Below are 25,646 nucleotides of genomic sequence, written 5' to 3'. Positions count from 1 at the left end.
ATGTTTACTAAGTTTAATCACATATCTAACTTAAATCACAATCTCCACCACCAAGGAGACCCATGTGTGAAAAAATCTTACGGGAGGGAAGTGGGCAGGTGCTGTCGTGGACTCTACAAGAGTATTACCGGTAAGTAATCCGGTTTTTCCTCTTCGCCACGACAGCACCCACTGAGAGATTTCCAGAGATAATCACTTGGGCGGGCACACCGTGTTAAGGACTGATCTACCAAAAGTTAGATCCTCGGTAGAGGACAAATCTAGTCTATAGTGACTATAAAAGGTAGACGGAGAAGACCAGGTTGCAGCCTTACATATTTGTTCAATTGGGACGTTCGCCCTCTCGGCCCAGGAGGATGATATGGCTCTAGTGGAGTGCGCCTTAATCCCCAGTGGAGGGTCTTCTCCTTTTGTCAGATACGCCATTGTGATCGCATCTCTAATCCATCTGGATATCGTGCCTGATGTAACTGCAGACCCCTTCCTGCTGCCCTGGAATGAGACAAAAAGAGACCTACTCTGCCTCCAGGGACTGGTCCTATCTAGATAGGCTAGCACGGCTCTTTTCACATCTAAGGTGTGATATTTCTCCTCGTCCTGTGTTGACGGGTTCTCATAGAATGAAGGTAGGCATATCTCTTGAGACCTATGAAATTTAGTTGCCCGTTTGGGCAGGTAGGACGGGTCCGTCTTTAAAATGAGACTGTCTCGTGTTGTTAACAGGAACGGTGGGTCTACTGATAGAGCATGAAGATCACTCACTCTCCTGGCCGATACTAAGGCCACCAGCATAGCCGTTTTCAATGAGAGGCACTTTACTGATGCTGAGCTTATGGGCTCAAATGGTGCCCGAGTGAAGGCATCCAAAACTAGAGTAAGGTTCCACGCTGGTAGCCGAGGCACATGCACCGATTCTGCTCGTTGACAAGCCGAGATAAACCGAGTCACCCATCTATTTGCTGCCACGTTATAGTTAAACAGGGCTCCTAGGGCTGACACGTGGACCTTAAGAGTGTTTACTGAGAGTCTCAGTTCTCGGCCTTTTTGTAGAAACTCTAGAATGGCCGTAATGGGTACTTCACCAGCTAGTTTTGTTGGGTGAAAGGCCAGGAACTTCCTCCACACCTTAGCATATATTTTTGTCGTGGACTCCTTCCTGCTTTGTAGCAGGGTATTGATTAGGTTCTTTGAGAAACCCTTCTGCCTCAGTAGCTCCCTTTCAAATTCCAGGCCGCTAGGTGCAGGGCTTTGGCCTGTGGATGGTAGCAGGGTCCCTGCGAGAGAAGATTCTGGTGCAGCGGCAGGATCCACGGGTCGGTTACCGACATGGCTCTCAGCCATGAAAACCACGGTCTTTTTGGCCAAAACGGGGCTATCAAGATGACCCTCGCCCTCTCCTGTCTTATTTTCCTGACTACTGTTGGTAGTAGCACCATTGGAGGGAAGGCATAGGCTAGTTGGAATGCCCAGGGTGCTTGGAGGGCATCTAGAATGTCTGGGTTGTCCGACCTGTAGAGAGAAGCAAACCTTTTTACGCGCCTGTTTGCTCTGGTTGCGAATAGGTCTATCTCCGGTCTGCCCCATTCTGACGCTATCATTTCGAAGACGTCTCTGCTGAGGACCCACTCTCCCTGGTATAGGGCCTGGCGACTGAGATAGTCTGCTCGGGAGTTGTCCACTCCTCTTATATGGAGCGCTGACAAGGAGAGAAGATGGACCTCGGCCATCTCCAGAATCTTTCCCGCGATAGACATCAGTGGCATTGACCGCGTGCCTCCTTGCCGGTTTATATAGGTCACTGCGGTGGTATTGTCTGTCTGGATCTTTACGTGGGCGCCTCTTAACTGCGGGAGAAAGTAGGATATCGCGTAAAAAAATCGCTGTTAGCTCCTTTACATTAGAGGAGGCCTCTATTTCATTCTCACGCCACCAGCCTTGTACCATGTGCTCCTCTAGGTGGGCTCCCCAACCTAAGGGGCTGGCATCCGTGGTGAGTATCTTGGAGGGAGTCACCCACCACTGTACTCCCTTCGATAGATTGGAAGGAATTAACCACCATTTTAGGGATTCAACCACCTCGGGCGATAGGGACATCTTCCCTTCCAGCCGCCCCTGCAGTCTGTCTCCTGCAGAATAGCCCACTGTAGTTCTCTGGAGTGGAACTGAGCCCATTGCACCGCTGGAATGCACGATATCAGAGACCCCAGCAAGGACATGCCCTGTCTCAATGATATTACGGGTCCTCCTGTAGTATTCTGTACTTTATCGATTATGGCCATTACTTTGGCGTTTGGCAGAAAGCACTCCTCAGTTACGGAGTCCACTTGCAGGCCCAAAAACCTTTGACAGGTCACTGGCTCTAGTCTGGACTTCTCCCAGTTAATTAGCCAACCCAGTGTTTGTAGGGATGAGATAATCCTAGCTATTCTTGCTTCACACTGTGTAACAGAATTCCCCACTATGAGTAGGTCGTCTAAGTAAGGGACAACTAGGGTGTCATTCAGCCTTACATACGACATTACTTCCAGCATTAATTTGGTAAATACCCGAGGAGCCATGGATAGCCCGAATGGCATTGCCGCAAACTGGAAATGCTGAATCCGACCTCTGAACCAGACTGCTACCCGCAGGAACCTCTGGTGCCCTCGATATATGGGGAGATGGTAGTAGGCGTCCTTTAGGTCCAAGACTGCCATATAACACCTGGGAAACAAAAGCTTTATTGCAGACTTAATCGACTCCATTTTAAACGACCTTAGTCTTAGGAAGGTATTAAGTTTCTTTAAATTTATTATAGTCCTGTAAGAGCCATCTGGTTTTGGGACTAAGAATAGAGGAGAATAAAAGCCCATCCCTATCTCGTCGTCTGGGACCTCTACTAGGACCTGTTTAGTTAGCAGTACCGCAATCTCCATCTCCAGTGCTTCCTGCTGTGATCGGGACTTCATAGAAGTCAATAAGAAGGAGTTCGGTGGATACCGAACGAATTCTAATTTTAGGCCTGATGATACAATATTTAGGGCCCACGGGTTTGATGTCACCTTCATCCATTGGCGGCTGAATCTTAATAGCCTGCCACCTACCGGTGTAACGGTTTTATCGGGATCTGTCTCCCCTGAAGGGACGTTTCCCGAATAGGTTGCCCTTGGGGTCCTTATTTCCCCAGCGGTCCTGGGGTCTAAAGTCCTTCTTTTTACCGAACGGTGGCTTCCTGTAGGCCCTCCTGTTGAACGGAACATACGGGTTAGGGAACCCCTTCTTCCTCTCCCCCGCTTTTGTCAAAATCTCATCCAGTTCCATACCAAACAGGTACTTACCCTGGCAGGGTATAGCACACAATCTAGTTTTTGTTTGTGTGTCTCCTTTCCACCCCTTCAACCATAAGGCCCGCCTGCCTGCATTGGTCAGTCCTGCCGCTCTAGCCGTCAACCGGAGAGAGTCCGCGGAGGAGTGGGAGAGGAAGGCCGCTGCTCCCTTAATGAGGGGTATAGAGGAAAGAAGTCTACTCCTAGCTACTCCATTCTTAATATTGTCCTCCAAGTCATTCAGCCACACCAACATTGATCTTGCCGTACACGTGGCTGCTATTGCGGGCTTAAAGGCTGCCGTACAAGCTTCCAAAGATCTTTTGAGGAATGTATCGGTCTTACGATCCGAAGAATCAGCCAAAGTTCCCGAATCCTCTACCGGCAAGGAGGATCTACGGGAGGTAGAGGCCACTGCCGCATCCACCTTGGGGGCTCTCGACCAGGCTGTTAACTCCTCATCGTCAAAGGGATACTTACGCTTTGACGTTAAGGGGAGGAAGATTCTCTGACCTTGTTTCTCCCATTCCCTCTTAACTAGGTCTTTTACAGCTGGGACCACTGGGAATGCTCGGACCTTTTTACGGGAAATACCCGCAAACATTATGTCCTGAGGGGTCTTGGGGTCCTTACTCTCCGGCAACCCCATGGTATTTCGGACAGACTTCACAAGATTACTGACACTGTCCGTGGGGAAACACGTCTGATCCTCGTCCTCTGAGGAAAGGTATTCCTGGGACTTATCGGAATCTAGTTCTCCGGTATCTGACGGCGACTTTGACGCCAGCGAGACTCCTCCTTTAGGCGAACGTATTTCTCTCACGGAGGAGTGACCCCCTAGACTACTGGAACCGCCTAAGGCCCGTAGTTCCTCTCTTATCATTGCCCGGATATCCTCCTTCTTTCGTGAGGATTCCTCCTGTAAGGCCTCCTCAATACATGATTGGCATAATCTCTTTGGGTGGCCATCCGGGAGGGGCTGCGAACATAAGGCACACTCTCTATGTTTCGCCTTCTCTGTTCTTTTAGCCTAAAGGGGGTATGGACCAGAAAGAGAAGGCTATCAATTATCTATCCTGACCAAAAAAACACTCACCCGTGAATTTCGTCAGCAACTACCGGCTGCGGTGTCCGAGACCCAGGCTGAGGCGAGGCATGGGACGACTTCTTTTCCTTACGTTTCTTCTCTAACGGCTCATCTTGCCTGGAAGGTCCACTGGATTCCTTCCTAGAGCTGCCACTTTTTCTGGTGCTATTGGTTCTCCTTGTAGCACTGCTCTGTCTACTGCCAAGTGGGGATATCACTAGCTGACCTAATGGGAGCGAAGCTGGGTCATCTAAGGAGGACATGACTGCGCACTAGCGCTGTGTCTGTGGCTTCCTTTTAAAGCCTTTGCCATAGCTGCTCCTCCTCTTTTTTTTTTTTTTTTCTCTGTCCCTACTGCGCATGCACGGGCGTTGTCCCGTGGTCTCTGCCTTCAGCCTGATCCCGGAAGTCCTCCTCCACTTCCGGGTTGCCTCTCCTGGAGCGCTGGGCCACCGCAAATAGTGATGCGGCCGGCGACACCGCGCGCCTGCGCCCCCCCTCCACGTGTCGGTATGACTCCCAGCGGCGCCGCTCAGCACACACGCTCAAGCCCTTCTGCCACTCAGGGGGGGGCGCGCGGCCTCAGTACGCCCAGATGGCGTTAGTAATGCGTCTACCCCCTCGGGGGGGGGGGGGTAGTATAGCCATGCCCCCAGTGAGCTTTGGCACCACTGTCGCCTCCAGCCTCACCTGCATTACACCAGCTCTGGGGGGGGGAATACACCTCTCCGCCCGACGCTGCCTCCGGTCCTGGGGCCCCTGCTGCTCATATTCTGCACGCAGGCGGCTACCAGACCAGGCATCCTCTTCTGCGGGTTCCTTTCCAGGAACAGGAAACCAAACTGAGGGAGCGAGGGGGATCCCCTCTCTCAGTGGGTGCTGTCGTGGCGAAGAGGAAAAAATGTATTTATTTCCATTTTCCCATTAGGGCTAGGGTTAGGGCTAAGGGTGTGTTGGGGTTAGGGTTGGAGTTAGAATTGGGGGGGGGTTTCCACTGTTTTTGCACATCAGGGGCTTTCCAAACGCGACATGGCGTTCGATCTCAATTCCAGCCAAAAAAGTCAAATGGCACTGCTTCCCTTCCGAGCTCTGCCATGCGCCCAAATAGTGGTTTACCCCCACATGTCGGGTATCAGCATACTCAGGACAAATTGCACAATAACTTTTGGGGTCCTGTTACTCTTGGGAAAACAACAATTGGGGGTGAAAAGATCATTTTTGTGGAAAAATTATGATTTTTTAATTGTACGGCTGTACGTTATAAACTTCTGTGAAGCCCTTGGGGGTTCAAAGTGCTCACCACATATCTAGATAAGTTCCTTGGGGGTCTAGTTTCCAAAATGGGGTCACTTATGGGGGGTTTCCACTGTTTAGGCACATCAGGAGCTCTTCAAACTTGACATGGCATCTGATCTGAATTCCAGCCAATTTTGCAGTGAATAAGTCAAACAGCGCTCCTTCCCTTCTGAGCTCTGCCATGCGCCCAAACAGTGGTTCCCCCCACATAACAGGTATCAGCGTACTCAGGACAAATAGCACAATAACTTTTCCAGTCCAATTTCTCCTGTTACCATTGGTAAAATAAAAAAATTGAACCTGAAGTAATTTTTTCTGTGAAAAAAGTTAAATATTCATTTTTTTAAGCATTCAAAAAATTCCTGTGAAGCACCTGAAGGGTTAATAAACTTCCTGAATGTGGTTTTGAGCACCTTGAGGGGTGCAGTTTTTAGAATAGTGTCACTTTTGAGTATTTTCTATCATATAGACCCTTCAAAGTGACTTCAAATGTGATGTGGTCCCTAAAAATAAAATGGTGTTTTAAAAATGAGAAATCGCTGATCCACTTTTAACCCTTATAACTTCCAAACAAAAAAAAAATTTGTTTCCAAAATTGTGCTGATGTAAAGTAGACATGTGGGAAATGTTATTTATTAGCTATTTTGTGTCACATAATTCTCTGGTTTAAGGGCATAAAAATTCAAAGTTTGAAAATTGCAAAATTTTCACCATATTTCCATTTTTTTCATAAATAAACGCAAGTTATAGCGAAGAAATTTTACCACTAAAGTGAAGTAAAATATGTCACGAGAAAACAGTCTCAGAATCGCCTAGATCCGTTGAAGTATTCCTGAGTTATTACCTCATAAAGGGACAGTGGTCAGAATTGTAAAAATTGGCCCGGAGTTAACGTGCAAACCACCCTTGGTAGTAAAGGGGTTCATTTGACATCAAACACAGCAACTACTACCACAAGAGAAATAAAGATAGAACAAAAAATGCAGATGATGAATTGGGGCCTATATATTTAACAGCAGGGTAAAGACGCTCCTCCGAACATTTTTGAGCATTTTTACCCAAGGAGGAGTACATTGGCGTGGTTCGGGCATGTGGCTTTACAGGCTCTGCATGTGCTGCTCTGACGTTCAGTGCGCAGGTTTGCCGCCTTCTCTGATGTGTTGATCCTTCAAGACGAAAAGATTGACCATTGCAATGAAAAAGGGAGCACACCACCACACCGTTCCTGGTAGTAGACAGATGTCTCTCAGTGTACACACATGGGAGAGACCTTTCAATCCAATCACCTGGAGTGGTGCTGCGTGGCGCCGCACTAATCTCGCCTCTTCCTATAGTCTACGGACAGATGCTTAAACTGTTTTCTCGAAGTATTTCAGAATAAAAAAAGCACCTGGCTGCAATTCATACATTTTGTTGTGATAATTGAGCTCTCAGTCCATGCTTGATGGCTGCAGCTTCACATAGAACTGTAAAAAATCTCCGCTACTCTAGGGCTTATTGACAAGTAGCGCTTTGGATGCACTTTTTAATGTACATATTTTGTGTAAAAAAAAAAAAAAAAAAATATTCAGCATTTCAGAAGTCTCATTTATTTTGGAGTTACTGTAAAACAAATGAGATATATTCTCATTCAGATTCTACTTTTTAATTTTAGTACGGTTTTAAAAAACGGATCAGGTCAATTCTTTCAGCAATTTTTTACTGCAGTTTTTCCCCATTGATATAAATATTACTGAAATGAATAGTACATGATACAGAATAGCTTTACAAGAATTATCTTGTATGTTTCTTTGCCTTGCAGATGGGGAGATAAAGAATAAATGTAACAAACTCTATGGCACCATTTGTCGGTTTAGTTATAAAAGTTACAAAATGCTCAGAAGCGATCCTGACAATTGTGACAACTGTTCCTTTTATTACTGCGCTGGCTTATAACAGACGCAGGTCTAGAATCCCGGTCATCATGACTAATAGAAATGTGGAAGCGGCACTGCCAATTCAATGAAAAGACAGCAGAACAGTGATGAATAATGAATGTCTTTTCTGGAGGTGGCCCTTATTATCCCTCTATTAAAAATAAGTTGTCCGGGACTAACAATGATGAGGCATCCATGGAACAGGTTGTGAATATGAGACTTGTGGGGGCCGACATCTGGCACCCCCGATGATCAGCGGATATCTAACTCTGGCAGCGGCCGGATGCATACAGTGTATGGAGCTGATCAACGTGGATCCATACAGCACATAGTGACCGCTGCCAGGCTCTGCAGTCAGTCTCCCACGCAAGCGTCGGTGGTCAGCCCCTATCCTATCTTGAAAATAGACCACCAATATCAAAGTACTGGACAACCCCTTTAGCTGCTACAATATTCCTACACAAATAAGTCACACTTATACTACTCCCACCTGGGAGGATACCGGACGTTTCAGGCATCGTGGCGGCAGATCACATTCTTCAGTATTGTGTAATGACTAATGAAGTCCAAATACAACACGATCCTTGTAAAAAAAAAAAAAAAAAAAACACTCCTGGAATCCACTCCCTGTACAACAGCGTTATCAGTATATGCTTATTTTGCTGGCACCCATTATAATGCAATTCTATTACTGGGACTGTCACACAAAAAGTTATCATAATTAAAAACAGATTAAGGCTATGTGCACATTTTGCAGATTTGCGTGCAGAATTTTCTGCATGGAATCTGCATCTCTTGGCAGAATCCGCAGGCCAAAATCCACGCTTTTTTTGCTGATTTTTTGTGCGGAGCCACAAACAGAATTGACATGCTGCTTAAAATAATCCGTTGCGGATTCCGTGCGGATTTTTCCGCAGCACGTGCACAGCTATTTTTTTCCTATCGATTTACATTGTACTGTAAAAATCAACAGCAATCCGCAACGTGTGCACATAGCTTTATACTACCCTATCAACAGTCTCGTGGATCCAGTACAGGCTGTTCCGGAAGTCTGTGCAAGCTCCGGAAGTGATGGTTGCTCCAAGAGACATCTGACAACATGCTCCTCCGGAGCTGCCAGCGCTAGATTCACGGGGTTGCTGGTAGGCAAGCATGCTTCTGTATTTTATTTTCCATAGCATCCATGACTTCAAAGAAAAAAAATGCTGTATCGGACAACACCTTTAACTGTTGTATTGGAAAAGCAATAAACCCAACATATCACAGACCCCATCATGCCGACTGCCAGCAGACGTAAGCTAATCATCCTTCACATGGCTAACGCTGCTTGAAGGCCCCGGCGTACGCCTTACACTGAGTGAGAATACATAACCATCTAGGTCAGTCCTACATGAATATTTCATGTCCGTCTTCTATTATTCCATGAATATTTCAGCCTCGCCGTCGCAAGTAAAACGATATGACAACCGGGGATCAATAACCGGCTTCTGTATGGCATTTACACAACATAATTACCTTCAAAAGTAACGGACAGCATTTTCAGACAGAACTGAATTAACTTTCTTCAGCGTAAAACTCCCATCTGCAGTCTGTTATGACACATGTAAATATGATTTGTAATGTAGGAATATTAGATTAGGTCTTAAAGAGATATTATGGTTTCAGAACAGAAATGTCATGTGTATAATGAATATAAATATAGCATTTTCCTATACTCTGCATTGATTACTTCGTATCCAAGAGTTCTGCTTGCTGTCACACAGTCAGACCCTTGGCATCTTCACTTCCAAGTGATAAATATCAGTCCTGGTCACACACAAGTATACACTACTAGTAATGACCTGCACAACAGACTGGTCATTCAAAAAAAAAGTGAATACTTCAAGAAAAAAGTTCACCAAAAATGTCAGAATTGCAATTTTCTCCAGTCCCCCATACAAGAAGTTATTCAATACATGTATATGTACCCCAAAAGAGTGGTATTACAAAGAAAAAAAATTGCCGTAAAAAAAAGCAAATCCTAACAGGAATAATTCAGGCAAGAAAAAAAAAGTAGTGGCTTTCAAAATGAGGTGCAGAAAAAAAAAAAAACAGTCAAAAACGTCTGAATGTCAAAACTGGTCCAATTATACCAATATTTATCATTCAAATTTGCTCAGGGTAGACCTACATTTGGGTGGGTTGGTGACAAGTCTCTAAATAGGATGTGACTAAAAAGGGGACTGGCGTAAAAATAAAATAAATTGTTTAAAAAAAAAAAAAAAAAATCAGCGTTGTGTTTGACAATGACTAATCATTACGTAAATAATTCAGCATTTTGGCAGCAATGACCACAAGGTTGATGAACGATGGCTTCAATAGTTTCCAATTTGAATTCTCATTAATAATTATATGTTTTTATGCTGTTTCTTGTTTTTAAAGACAGACAATATGAGGAAGCAGGGTGGCTCAGTGGTCACGGCAGTCTTGCACTGGGGTCCTGGGTTCAAATCCAACCAAGGACAACATCTGCAGGAGTTTGTATGTTCTCCAGTTTCCTCCCACATTCCAAAGACATAGAGATAAGGAATTTAGATTGTGAACCCAAATGGGGACAGTGCCGATAATGTCTAGAAAGCGCTGTGACATTAATGGTGCTAAATAAATGAGTAAAATAAATACAATTACAGAGGAATTATCATGATATACAGATTAAAATAAAAAAATATCAATGAAAAGGGTCAGAGGGGCAGGGTTGTTCGCTATTTCAATATTTTATCCCTGTAGGACATTGACCAATCATAAGAAGGCAGCCTCATACATGGGAAAATAAAGCAAATACAGCCAAAAAAGGCAAGAACAAGACTTTTCAGTGTAATCTGTAAGACTGATGTATCTAACAGTATCACACAGATCACCTCACTTCCGGTGCTTAATGTCATTAAAAGTGCAGGAGAGTGGGGAGAGCTGTATTGTAATGGCATGACAGCACCAAGCGCCAGGAGAAGAAAGTGGTGATGAAGATGAGCGCCAGACCTGCATTTGTCACATACAAGACAAATGGATATGCTCTGGATTTATCACTTGAATCGGGGAATTATTCTCCTATACCTGGGATACATCCAGAGTGTTGTACGTAATAACCTTACGGCACGGTTCTCCTCCCACGGCGCTATAATGTCTAGCTATAGCCTTTAACAATTGTGATCTGGCCACACTGCCCGATGTGATGTCTAGCAAGTAAACACAGTATGATCAGGATGTAAATCAGGATGATGGACAGAAGTAAGACCAAGTAGGGGTTATGCTAAGAAAACTCTCTTGTAGGCTTTCCTTTTCTGAGTGTTGTATGGTCAATGATTATGGACAATGGCTGCCTATGCAGTCACCCTAAAAAAAGATTATTGGTTTCAAAGGAACACTATCTTAGGACAGATGTCTTTTCACACCAGTAATCAGCGTTGGTTACAATGGAGTGACCATGCCCAGCAGACTTTTGTTTCATGTTATTGATGAGCTACTAATATCTGAGGACAACATATTAACATGTGGGGTAGATTTTGAGTCTGGTAATTTCATGCATCTGCTGCAATTTGTACCTATAGTAACTACAGTTCTCATCCCTGACTGTGCCATGTAGAGATCTCCTCCATAATGTCTTTACGCTGGTTGGTAAACCAGATAGTGTCCAGCTTCTCATTACCTTGTGATGATAAGTATAACGCACTACTCACCTGTATAAGATCTAGAATTCCAAGCTCGCTCTCCGAGGAGTCCACACAGAAGACGAAGTACAAGGTTGCATAGTGTCGATATATGAGCTTATTGTCAGATCCGCCTATTAACCTGCAAACACATTTCACATCAGTCAATGGAATGTCGGCTTTATATGACATGATCATTATGAAGATGATAGATTACCATTACTTCTACTGTTGTTCCAGAATTGCCTGACTACCTAATAATGTCTGAAAACCAGCATGCACCCGGCTTTGATATAAAGAGCAGCCGAAGTCCCATAGTCCCATGCTCTACATACCCCATGTCTTGTTACATGCCCATCAACATTATCAGATTAAACATGGGTGTAGTCAGGGTCCAGCAAGATACTTTCTGCAGACGAGCCCTAATTTTGGACTTCCGAGAGGCAGCGACATTGAAATCTATTACGCAGCTGCTGAAGTACAGTTAGTACTGAAAAAATGACAACCTAAAAGACCAAAAGAATGGAGCAGATATCCAAAGTGCATATTTGGCACAGGTCAAGCTAATATGACATATACGGAATAATAAAAGACACATCGTGTGACTGTACTAGCCGTGTGATAAACCTCACTTATAAAGCCATAGGTTATGACCACAGAGTTTTGGGCATGGGTCCACTTGAAGTAGAAGAAAAAAATAAATAAATCACTTGAAAGGTTCATCCTTTTCAATTTTAGTTTACGTCCTCAAAAATTCTGGGTGCACATACCAGTTGTGATCTCCTGCTGCCCTCTCTGTATACCCTCTTTTGCCTCCTCCCCTGCCCAGGAGCTGTGGTATGATCAGACCATGTCCATGCATGATCAGACACCGCCATTACACAGTACACAGCAGGGGCACATTTATAAGATTATCTCAGCACAGGAACATTTTGTTTAACGCCTCCAATTGTGGAACTTATTATTATTCAAAGACTTATTGATTAAAATGTACTTCATTAGTGGGAAAACCCCTTTTAACCCCTTTCCGACATTGGGCGTAATAGTACCGCACCTGATCTATGTGCCCACAACAGCTGAGGGTGGAATTGCGATCCACCCATGGCTGTTAACTAGTTAAATGCCGCTGTCAAGCTCTGACAGCAGCATTTAACTCGCGCTTACGGGAAGCACGTCCTTTGTCCCGCCCATCAGTCACATGATCGCGGGTCACCAATAAGTTGGCATAACAACAAGAGGTCTCCAGCCGACCTCTATGGTTTTCATAGCTAGATTGCTATGAGCGCCACCCGGTGGTCAGCGCTCATAGCAAGTGAGCATTTCTCCTACACACAGGCGATCTAATCATCGCCTGGTCGTAGCAGAGGAGATCAAAGTAGTGCAGCTTGAAGACTATTGAAAAATGCCAAAAGCAAAAAAAAAAAAAAAAAAAAAAGGTTTTTAGAAATATTAAAAAAATACATATAGAAAAGTTCAAATCACCCCCCTTTCACCCCATTCAGAATAAAAAAAAAAAATCAAATATACACATATTTGGTATCGCCGCATTCAGAATCTCACGACCAATATAAAAAAAGATTTAACCCGATCCCTAAACAGCGTAAAGAGAAAAATATTCAAAATGCCAGAATTAACGCAACACTGCATTAAAAGTAAACAGTACATTACATTAAAAGTTACAGTAAAGTAATCAGTATCAACTAGTAGATAGCCAGTATCAAAAGATGAGATGCAAGATGGCACCGTACAGAAGGCCTCCTCTTCCTCCACATTTCTACAATGTCTAGAGCTATTTAGATTATCATGAGAGTCTCTGGATGTGACCTGACTGATCTGATGTGACCTGCAGGTCTCTGGACAACACAGTAAACGACTCCCCCCTCACCATCTGTCAACCCTAAGAGGATATGTGCTACCTAATTATTTATCAGATAGCAGAACGGGGTGTTGGCAGGAATGAGTGAAAGGACAGCCCCTTCATTGGTAAGGATAGGGAGCATCAAATTTGAATTTAGATGAGTTTCTCAGATCTTAGCATTAAAAATAAAAATTTTAGTTAGGACTCAAATTCTTTGTCCCTCCATTGTTTCCTCTCTGGTGGTCTCTTCCAGGATTGAAAGTGATGTCGTCAAATCAATTAGTTACCTGTAGTTAATTACTGTCCTCTGTGGTCAGATGTTTGATAGGCAGCACAAAATAACTTCTGGTCCTGTCGATGCTCAGCATGGAATCAGACAGCGCACAGGGTCTTCTCCTACCTGTTTATGATTTATGGCCCCTCTGCCTGCCTCTGGCCTGTCAAGAAGGTCAAGTTCACACATTCAGTATCTGGTCAGTATTTTATTTACATCAGTATTTATCAGCCAAAACCAGGAGTGGGTGATAAATACAGAAGTGGTGACGTGTTTCTATTACCGTATACACTCACTGGCCACTTTATTAGGTACACCATGCTAGTAAGGGGTTGGACCCCCTTTTGCCTTCAGAACTGCCTCAATTCTTCGTGGCAGAGATTCAACAAGGTGCTGGAAGCATTCCTCAGAGATTTTGGACCATATTGACATGATGGCATCACACAGTTGGCGCAGATTTGTCGGCTGCACATCCCTGATGCGAATCTCCCGTTCCACCACATCCCAAAGATGCTCTATTGGATTGAGATCTGGTGACTGAGGAGGCCATTTGAGTACAGTAAACTCATTGTCATGTTCAAGAAACCAATCTGAGATGATTCGAGCTTTATGACATGGCGCATTATCCTGCTGAAAGTAGCCATCAGATGTTGGGTACATTGTGGTCATAAAGGGATGGACATGGTAAGCAACAATACTCAGGTAGGCTGTGGCGTTGCAACGATGCTCAATTGGTACCAAGGGGCCCAAAGAGTGCCCAGAAAAAAATCCCCACACCATGACACCACCACCACCAGCCTGAACCGTTGATACAAGGCAGGATGGATCCATGCTTTCATGTTGTTTACGCCAAATTCTGACCCTACCATCCGAATGTCGCAGCAGAAATCGAGACTCATCAGACCAGGCAACGTTTTTCCAATCTTCTACTGTCCAATTTCGATGAGCTTGTGCAAATTGTAGCCTCAGTTTCCTGTTCTTAGCTGAGAGGAGTGGTACCCAGTGTGGTCTTCTGCTGCTGTAGCCCATCTGCCTCAAAGTTCGACGCACTGTGCGTTCAGAGATGCTCTTCTGCCTACCTTGGTTGCAACGGGTGGCAATTTGAGTCACTGTTGCCTTTCTATCAGCTCGAACCAGTCTGCCCATTCTCCTCTGACCTCTGGCATCAACATGGCATTTCCGGCCACAGAACTGCCGCTCACTGGTTTTTTTTTCTTTTTCGGACCATTCTCTGTAAACCCTAGAGATGGTTGTGCGTGAAAATCCCAGTAGATCAGCAGTTTCTGAAATTCTCAGACCAGCCCTTCTGGCACCAACAATCATGCCACGTTCAAAGGCACTCAAATCACCTTTCTTCCCCATACTGATGCTCGGTTTGAACTGCAGGAGATTGTCTTGACCATGTCTACATGCCTAAATGCACTGAGTTGCCGCCATGTGATTGGCTGATTAGAAATTAAGTCTTAACACACAGTTGGACAGGTGTACCTAATAAAGTGGCCAGTGAGTGTATATACTAGTGTATAAGCCAAGTTTTTCAGAACATTTTTTGTGCTGAAAACGCCCCCCTCGGATTCTACACGAGTCACAGGAGGCAGGAGCTGGCGGCTGTAATTAAAGCCTGTGCCCGCTGCTAAAGAGAAATGAATATTCACTGCACTGGCAATGAGTATTCATTTATCTTATAGTGCGCACAGTGACAGACACAGCCACTGGTGTTATGATTGAGTCACCGTAGGAGGCAAAAACAGAAATACTAGCTAAGTCCAGAAAACCAGAGAGGTTGGCAGCTATCGGATTGCAGACCCCTGAACCTATCAACACAACTAGCAGTAGCCGTGGGGGGTTCCTACGATGCCCTAGACCCCTCGATCACAGCCGGAGAATTAAATAGCCTAAAGACAGAAAGGGAAATCTAAACTGCCCCAGAGCAGACCCCAAAGCAAAAGGCAGCCCCCCACATATAATGACGGTGAAGCAAGAAGAAAGAACACAACACAGACAGAAAGATAGACTGAGCAAAGACGGGGCCCAAGCTAACTAGATAGGAAAGGACAGGAAGGCTGCTGTCTGCAATCCGTGAAAAACCCTATGAAAAATAAGGGCCAACAAACTGACAGAGAAAAAGGCCCTGAAGACGCTAGGCTTCAAAAAGCTATGTCAGTACTCAGGAATATTCTGAAGACAGAGCAACAGGCAAAAGAAGAATCAGCTCACCCCAGCAGGGAATGACAGAATCCAGAAAAGCAAGGCAAGCAAAAAAACAAAACACAAATGCTAAAAGGCAAAGCAGAAAACTTAGCTTTAGAGGAGCAGGAATCAGACTGGTTTCCTAAAAGTCCACAGAGAAATCACCCGCAGGGCAGAAGGGCATCGGCAGCCTTATATCCAGTCCGTGACTCCACTCAGCCAGTCATCATCATTAGACTCAGGTGCCTGATAATCAGGCTCACTACCTTCCTTCACCAGAATAGGGAGCTCACCAGACCTCAGTGATGAAGGGGAAAATGAACTCACAACACACTGGCTTCCAGCAGCTGCCAGGCTAGCACGGGTGCCCGCTCATTAAGGTAATGAATATTCACCTCTCTCCACTCCCATAGGAATGGAGAGAGGTGAATATTCATTAGCTTAATGAGTGGGGACACGTGATCGCTCGGCTGCAGGAGCCGCTGGCACAGGAACAAGATGCTGCAAAGGCGCGTAAAGAAGGCAAGCAGGATGGTTTTTTTTTTTTTTATGCCTTTCTCATGGGGGCCATGCAGGCAAGGGCGGGGATGAGGAGCCATGCAGGCAAGGACGAGGATGAGGAGCCATGCAGGCAAGGACGGGGATGAGGAGCCATGCAGGCAAGGACGGGGATGAGGAGCCATGCAGGCAAGGACGGGGATGAGGAGCCATGCAGGCAAGGACGGGGATGAGGAGCCATGCAGGCAAGGACGGGGATGAGGAGCCATGCAGGCAAGGACGGGGATGAGGAGCCATGCAGGCAAGGACGGGGATGAGGAGCCATGCAGGCAAGGACGGGGATGAGGAGCCATGCAGGCAAGGACGGGGATGAGGAGCCATGCAGGCAAGGACGGGGATGAAGAGCCATGCAGGCAAGGACGGGGATGAAGAGTCATGCAGGCAAGGACAGGGATAAGGAGCCATGCAGGCAAGGACGAGGACAATGAGCCAAGCGTACAAGGATGGGGATGAGGAGCCATGCATACAAGGATGGGGATGAGGAACCATACATACCAGGATAGGGATGAGGGGACAATACATACCCGGCTTATACTCAAGTCAATAAGTGTTACCAATTTTTCGTGGCAAAATTAGGTGCCTTGGCTTATACTCGGGTCGGCTTATACTTGAGTATATACAGTATTCTTTTCATCTGATTGTTCCACTCCTGATTTTGGCTTACAAATACCGATAGAAAATACTGAACGTGTGTACGTGGTCTTACATCCCTCTTCTATATGAAATCTCACCAGTGACTTGTCATTCACAGACTGGAGGCAAGCGGAGGGGGCCGAGGCATCACAGACATAGAGGAGAAGACCGGTGTACAATTTGGCCCCTGTGCACCGAAATATAATTATCAGAAAACGTCAAATGGTGATTAAAGAAGAACAAAATTATGCTGACCGGTTCAGTTTAAAATCTGTTTAAAGCAAGGAGAGATTTCCCATTACAGAGATGGGGGATGACTGCTGGTGCTTTTAAAATTCTATGGAGTAAGGCGTCCAGGAGGGAGAAGCTAGAGGTAGACAGACATTCTGCTGTAAGTTCTCCTGAAAGGACAATTGCAGTTCTCCAAAGAACTTTAGAAGCACCAACTGCCTGCCAACTACGTAACGGGAAATTCTGTACTCAATGAAATAAGATTTGACCCATGCTTCGAGAATTTTGAGAATGACTGATCAGGAGAAGAAAGAAGCAGATTTCTCTGATAAGATATATTACAGAGCTTCTTATTTTCACATGTACTATTAATTTATGGGTGAAAAAAAATGAACAATAGTTACTTTTCACGCTTCAGTGACCACTCTGGGAGCAAAAAGGTTAACTGCACATGAGAAAAAAAAAAAGGTCGGGGAGAGTTACAGGCCAAGACACAGCAGATTTTCTGGAGATGTAAGTTGTATGAGCCACACTACAATTTAGTGCCCAATACCGCCGCTGCAGAGGAAATACCTGGCGATCCGCCGACTGGAAGACGGACCCACATTTCTAATGAAGCAAAACCTTAAAAAATGGGGCTGTGAAATACTAGTAATCCATAGAAAATAAGAGTGGATAAAATCAAAAGAATAACATTTTTTTAAAAAAAGAGAAGAATACAACGTGTCTAACTCAAGAACTGGAATTTCGGGGGATTCCTTGTGTATTTTAGAAGGCAAAGTTATGTAAATCTTTAGGCCGCGCAGATCTTACCCCTGACAATTATTTATATACTTACAATCCTCCTTCTAAGAAGTTGCAGACGTTCTCGTCTCTTTTGGACACTAAGTGGAATGTTTCTCGGATAATCTGCTGTTGTATATCTTCAGTCTGGAAATAGAAAGAAAAAAAAAAAAAAAAAAAAAAAGAATATAAATGAGCTGTGCTGCCTAAAAACTGGGTCAGAGGAAGAAAGCAGCAGAGTCAATATGGCAGCCAGTCACGTAATCATGGCTGTGACACATGGTAAAGTCCTGTTACCAGCAAAAACAGTAAGACAATGTTCACATGCAGAGGTTTTTTTTGTGCAAATTTACAGCTGCTTTTTAGGCCAGGTGCTCACAATCTGGAAGTAGCAGTGCATGTTCGCTGCGTCCATCCGCATGTGTTCACTGCATTCAATACATTGTATGGGTGAAATTTCTCTCCCCAAGAGACATTGACCTGCTGCGGTCTGGAGCGAGACGCGCCACATGTCAGTCTCCCTGGGTGAGCCACGGGCATCTGTGCACACAGTGGATGTGGAATTTCTTGAAATCTCATCTACTATGCTGTCATAGCTGTCCGCTGCGGGTTTGATGCGGCATAAATACGCAGCGTCAAACCAGCAGCAAATCCAGATTGTGTGCACATACCCTTACAGCACCAGTAAGCAATCCTTATTTACATGTACTATTAATATTTACCAATTTACTTATTGTAGGGTGTATGCTCATTTTGATTTTTTTTGTTGTGTTTTGTCTGTGAAATGGCCACAATGTGAACATGCTCTTACACAATGCACATATACCAACTTATGCTCCGGCTCATTTCTTTGGTTTTGCTGTAGTTTCTTCTACTTTGTACAAACAGTGGCCCCTGTCCTGCTCTGGCCTTACTCATATTGATGTCAGCTGACACAAGCTAAGTAAGGTGTTAATACTAGAGAGAGGACCGTCCCGACTGGGCGCACCTTGTCGCGATGGGATGGCTTTTAGAACACAGTAGCGTACCCATGTTATTTACATGCACTATTACTATTTACTTACTACATGCTATATGCAATTTGTATTTTGCTTGAATTTTGTCTGTGAAATGGCCACAGTGTGAACGTGCTCTTAAGCACTGCATGTATACCAACTGATGCTCCGGCTCATTTCTTTGGTTTTGCTGAATCTGAGAACTGCAGCAATGTCTTTCAGCATTTTTTCACCCGTAGAAAATAAATGCAAAAAATGCTTTTGAAGCATTTTTTGATGAATAAAACTTGACTATCAGCTGCCGGCATTGACATCAGGGGCTTATCTACAGTCCGGCACCTGCACACTGCAGTATTCTGCTCTGCCCTCAACAAGGCAGAGCAGTGCACCTGCACAGGAGCCACCACAGGCAGCAAAGAAGAGGACGGCATCGTATGAAGATGGGAGGCGCCGGATCGGACCGCGACACCCATTGGACCCGACCGCCCCCTCCAGTAAGTATAACGTGTTTTTCTTCTCTTTCAGGTTACAGAATGCTGTAGATAAGCCCCTGATGTCAATGCTGGCAGCTGATAGTCAAAAAAAAAAAAAAAAGGGTCCCAGATTCCCTTTAACTTTATTAAATATGTATTGTGGACAGAGCACACATGTAACCCATACCCAAAAACACAACGTAAACAAACGTGACAAAAACCGCAGTGTTTTTACTGGCAGGGGTGCACCTTCTGGCTGCTAAAAAAAATAAAAAAAAATAAAAAAATAATAAATCGCAGCAAAAATGCTGCATAGGAACATAGCCTAAATAAGATTTTATTTCTTCAGATAAGACTGAGAAAAAAAAATATGGAAAAAGCTAATAATTCTATATTCTAAAAAGATACAAAATGATGTGGAGGTACAGGCAATTAAAGTGGATGTCTAATAGTAGCCTAACAACCGCTGACAGCAGTCCCCGGGGAGTAGGTCGCGCCAGCCCCATGTGATTCACGCAGAAGGGACTGAATCCATTGTGAAGCAGTATGTAAGAATAGATCTGGGCATCTTATCAGGTTTATGATATAGATTCCACTCGTCCGCAACATCATATTACGAGTCAGGTACAAGGCATCCATCTTTTATCATGTGCATCACTTTTATGGCAGGCTCAGATGCTGAAAGCGCAACAAGCACTTAACCATAACAAAAAGAAAAAAAAAAAGACTTGGCACTAGCCTGGATCCCACTGACTTCCACTATCTAATGACAATTTCATTCTCTGTGACCCGGTTGCACTACCTTATTCCATGAGGAGGCGCTGAACCGTTGACAAAGTATTCCGAACATTCATATCGAGGGTGAAGAATGGCGAGTGGCACTCCCCAACTATGGTGCAAACTCTTCTTCATTACAGCATATTAAAAGCCAGGTTATGGGCATTTTTTCCTCCTTGCCTGTAACCTGTATTTTAATAAAACATAATGAAGAAGAGTATTCACCATATTTGGGGAGTGTCGCTGGCAATTCTTCAGCCTTAGAAGGCCGTGTTTCCACGCAGCGTACATGTTGCTTTTTTCGTGCAGGAAAGCTGTTGTGTTTAACCGCTGGAGCAAAGGTGATTTCAAGAAAACTAATACTCTCCAGGATGCTACATTTTCAAGTGCAGAAATAAAGCATTTACGGTATGTACTACAAAAAAGCCACTTCAACCAAAAACACATAAAATAAAAGGTGAAAATGCAATCAGAGAAAACACGCGGATAACAAGCAGAAAAGAACATTAAAAACAATATATGTAAAAAAGCCCCTGGGTTAAAACCGTGGTCACAAAATGCATTTGCACTGCATTTTTTTTTCCAATTGGTTTTTTTACCTCAGTGCTTGTAAGCCAAACCCAGGAGTGAAACAATCAGAGGAAAAGTATAATAGAAACACGTCACCACTTCTGGATTTATCACCCACTTAACGCCAGCTTTTGGCTTATAAATACTGAGGTAAAATCTCAAATGCTCAATGCGTGCACCTGACCTAACAACTTCGACGTTTCTGAGAATTCTTTCTACAAGATTTTGGACTTGCACTGTGGAAATTTTTGCCCACTCATCTAGAAGAACATTTCTGAGGTGAGAGGAGTCACGCACACCGTCGACAGAGCAGAAAACAAGCTGCTGCTGAATCGCCGGCAGGAGCGGTCCGTGACTACTCCGTCAGCAGGTGGAGCGCTAACTGCAGACTCGTCGTAGCTTTAGACAAGACCACACATTTAACACGTACACTTTTTCAATAATGACCACTCAGAGGTGATGGTGAGGGAAGAATTGCATGGACTGACGTGTTACACCGGTGACGTCCTATTACAGGACCACCTGGTATCAGTGAGCTGGTTGTGAAGAGCCATTGTGTCACAGTGCTAGTAAAGGTGACGCCATGGCAAGGGGCCGGATTTTATACACCTGTGGTAATGGGAATGAGAAACTTAATTCAATGATTAAGAAGTGCCCCAATACAGCTGCCCATATATAGTACCATACAGCGAATAACTAGTATTATACACACCGTACATCTAGTGTCATACGCCGTATATCTAATATTATGCATCGTGCCAGTATTTTACTGTGTGGTTTCTGCGAGCTAAATAGCTGGAACTGTCGCAACACGTACAGTAATAATTAATCATCTAATTTATATCCATTAAACGTGTAATGTCAGATATAAAGTGAGACTCAACAATATGTGGAAAAAATATTACACAACAGCTAAAAGGCTAGCAATGTCTACACTGCACACCTAAAAATAAAAAAGGATTGGTATGATTGTATGTTCATCCTACCCCGTTTAACATGGCTTTGGCTCATGATATGGTTTGGTCTAGACCAGGGGTCCCTAACCTGTAGCTCGGGAGCCACACGTGGCTCGTGGTCCCATGAATTGTGGCTCGCAACTGTCTGCCAGCTTGGTGCATTAGGTCCAGGTCTAGCAAACAGGTATGAAGAGCACATCTAAAAATGGTGAATATTGTGAGTACAGAAGAGCAGAACTGGATGCACATATACTGGTCTTAGGGGTTTGGAGATGTTTTAGGTATGGTACGCTGGAGGATGGTACTACCCGTTAGAAGAGGTTATAACACAAAATTCCCAATACATCTCTCGGACAGCCAGAACTCGGCAGAAATCCAAGAGAGAAAAAAAAGCACCAGCTCAGAAGCAAATGATACCATGAGAAAAAAGAGCCAATGGTGTCTTAGAAAGAGTAACAAATTTTATTTTTTTATAAATAATTCATAGTATTTAAATATACAGATGATACACGAATACCAGTTAAAGTGCAGAGAAGGAGACTACCCCAAGGTTCCACAGTAACTCTCAAAAAGACTGAAAGCCTGGCGCATGGTTGCTACCAGCAAGGTAAGCCAAAATGAACCAGAACAGTCAGTGTTAAGTAAAGGAGAGATCACAGTGAGAGTAGCGCTGAGTGCACCGAGCGTTCAACAGCGTCAAGTGAGTCAAGCGCTCAGTAGACCATAAGGCAAAATGTCAGGCTTACCAGAGAGGGACAGCGGACACCAAGAGGAGGGTGTCCGCTGGTATTCGTGTATCATCTGTATATTTAGATACTATGAATTATTTATAAAAAAATAAAAAATTTGTTACTCTTTCTAAGACACCATTGGCTCGGTTAGAAGAGGTGCTCAAAGCTGGCTGTGACAGTGTGTTGGGAGTCCTTGATGGGAGAATGCTGAATGGGGGTATTGTGGGAACCCCTGGATCTCCATGAACTTCTTTGGAGTGATTGCTGTGGAAAAGCTTTGGTTATCATTATACCTGTAATGGGGGCTTTGGTTGACACTACTTTGAAGGGGGTGGGAGCTGGATGTGGCTCGTGACCCTCTCTCAGAGCTGAATGTGGCTCTCAAGGTCAGAAAGTTTGGGGACCACTGCTCTACAGTCTACTCTATCTCCACATTCAGAAGTAGGACATGAAAAATTCTACTCAGTCTAATATGTCTTACCCTCCACTGTTCTGGATTGAAATTGGTTGTCTGGTACTGTAGATAGAAAACTACAACACAGTATATAATAGTCTCTTAATAAAAGTCCAATGGTGACATAGTGTCAGACGTCTGTACAAAATTACTCAGGAATGAGTTGAAACATTGCAATAATTGATACAGTTTCTATCTTGAACTTAATCCCTTCACCTCTTGGCGATTTTCTGTTTTTTTTTTCATTTTCATTTTTTTCTTCCCCTTCTTCCAAGAGCCTTAACATTTTATTATTTTTCCATCCACATAGCCCTATGAGGGTTTGTTTTTTGTGAGTGGAGTTGTACTTTTGAATAATACCAATCATTCTAGCACATAGTATACTGGAAAATGGGAAGGAAAAAATCCAAGTGCTGTGAAATTGCAAAAAAAAAAAAAAGAGCAATTAGGCTATGTGCACACGCTGCAGATTGGTCTGCGGATTTTTTTTTTATCTGCGGAACCGCAGGTAAAATGACCTGCGGTTTTCCCTGTGGTTTAAGGGTGTGTGCACACGCTGCGGTTCCGCAGCAGTTTTGCTGCGGTGTACAGTACCATTATTTCCTATGGGAATAATAAACCGCAGTGCAGACGGTGCAGATTTTTCCGCGCGGTTTTCCTGCGGTTTTGAAACTGCAGAAAGAATTGACATGTCAATTCTTTCTGCAGATTCCGCTGCGGTTTGCATCTCCTCCATTGTGGAGATGAAAAACTGCAGGGCAAAACCGCAGAGCAATCCGCAGGCAAAACCGCAGGTCTTTTGACCTGCAGATTTACCTGCGGATTTTACAAAATCCGCGCGGTCAAATCCGCACCCCAATCCGCAGCGTGTGCACATACCCTATCACCTCTACAATGGAGGAGATGGCAAACCGCAGCAGAATCCGCAGAAAAGAAGTGACAAGTCATTTCTTTCTGCGGATTCAAAACCGCAGCTTTTCCGCAGTTAAAAATCCGCAGCATGTGCACAGCAGATTGTAAATCACATAGATTTACATGCTACTGTACACTGTCTGCAGAACTGCTGCAGATCCGCAGCAAAAACCACAGCGTGTGCACATAGCCTTACACAATTGTTTTTTTGGTTTTTTTTTTACCAGGTTCACTATTTAGTAAACTTGACTTAGCAATATGATTGTCCAGGTCAGTGCAATTATACAGATAAAAAATATTTATGTTTATTAAGTGGTAAAAAATAATGTGGAAATTTTTAAGAAAAAGATTTGCTTTTGTCGCCATTTTCCAAGACCCTTAAAGTTTTCATTTTTTGAGAAATGTGGCTGTGTGAAGGCTTATTTTTTGTGTGCCCTAAACTGACATTTTTGTTGATATTTGGGTAGACAAAATCTTTTGATTGCATCTTATTGCTATTTACCAATCAGATTAATTTATTTTATAGTTGGATAAATCGGACATTTCTCAACGAGATACCAAATATGTGTATTTTTTCCTGTTTTATTTTCAATGGGGCAAAAAGGGGGGCGATTTGAATTTTATAAGCTTATTTTTTTTTTTAGCTTTTCGCTGTATTTAACCCGTTCACCACCTTTGGTTTTTCCGTTTTTTGCGCTTTCATTTTATCCTCCCCTTCTCAGAGCCATAACTTTCTTTTTTGTTAATTTAGCAGTGTGAGGACTTGTTTTTTGCGGACCGTGTTGCACTTTTGAATGATATCATTTATTTTACCATGTAGTGTACTGGAAAACAGGAAGAAAAATTCTAACTCTGGTGAAATTTTGCAAAATAAAAAAAGAAGTGCTACTGTAATTTCACAATTGTTTTTTGCTTTTTTTATTTACCATGTTCACTAAGTACTAAAACTGACCTGCCATTATGATTCTCCGCGGCAGTATGAGTGCGCAGCTACCAAACATGTATAGGTTATCTTTTTATTTAGGCAGTGAAAAAAAATCCGAAATTTGTAAGCAAAAAAAAATTTGCTTATGTCACCGTCTTCTGAGACCTGTAGCGTCTCCATTTTTTGGGATCTGGGGCTGGTTGAGGGTTTATTTTTTGCGCCCTGAGCTGAACTTTTTATTGACACTTTTGAATTAGTTGCGATGTTTCGATCACCTGTTACTGAATTTTATTGCAATGTTCTGGAGGTCAAAAAAAGTTTACATTTTTTTCTTGCTACGCCATTTACTGATCGGATTAATTTATTTTATATTTTGATAGATCGCACTTTTCTGAAAGCAGCGATACCAAATATGTGTTTTTATTGTTTTATTTTCAATGAGGCAAAGGGCGGTGATTTGAACTTGTGGTTTTTTTTATTTTTTAAAACTTTTTTTTTTTTTTTTACTGTCTTCAATAGTGTCCTTAGGAATACAGATGAGCGTTTATTTGTTTGCTTTTATTTTACGGACAATGTGAAAAAAAAAAAAATCACAACACACACTAGGTTGTTCCATATGTCGTACGAGACTCACCCATTGTGCAAAAAATCAGATACAATGTGAAGACACAATATAGCATCCAATATTTTTACGGACACATAGGAATTCTTTAAGATAGGAAAATGGTCTTCGAAATGTTTAATCGCTGCCTGACGAGTCCTGGTTCATCTGCAAACAATGATCTGTGAATAAGACCTGTTTTTTCTAATATAGGAACAATGTGTGGGACATCAAGCAGTGTGTTGCAATGCATGGGTCAGCTAATATAACATTATGTTGGCGGTTTGGCAGCTTCGTGGATGTAACAGGTTCCCTTTAAAGAGAATTTGCCTGTGTATGGGAGAGATGGCCGAGAAGGCTGACGACTGTACGATTGGCTGAAGTATAGTTTGATCGATGGCCTCCTAATATATATGGTCGGCTGCTGGTGGGCGTATG

The 25,646-nt window shown here is 43.7% G+C and overlaps 1 protein-coding gene across 2 annotated transcripts in view; it reads right to left on the bottom strand.

Moving 5' to 3' along the window:
- Positions 1-25,646, bottom strand: part of AP3S1 (adaptor related protein complex 3 subunit sigma 1) — a 106,501-nt gene that overhangs the window by 61,128 nt on the left and 19,727 nt on the right. For both annotated transcript variants that reach the window (XM_073553211.1, XM_073553182.1), the window contains exons 2-3: positions 17,870-17,961; positions 11,318-11,429 (exon numbers count right to left, since the gene is read on the bottom strand). In XM_073553211.1, the coding sequence (XP_073409312.1) occupies positions 11,318-11,429; positions 17,870-17,961 (204 nt within the window). The remainder of the gene's footprint in view (positions 1-11,317; positions 11,430-17,869; positions 17,962-25,646) is intronic.

This window comes from Dendrobates tinctorius, unplaced genomic scaffold (genome assembly GCF_039654945.1).
Source record: "Dendrobates tinctorius isolate UK_male_01 unplaced genomic scaffold, ASM3965494v1 ptg000003l, whole genome shotgun sequence".
NCBI classification, from domain to species: domain Eukaryota; kingdom Metazoa; phylum Chordata; class Amphibia; order Anura; family Dendrobatidae; genus Dendrobates; species Dendrobates tinctorius.
This window is presented reverse-complemented; position numbering and strand designations above follow the sequence as displayed.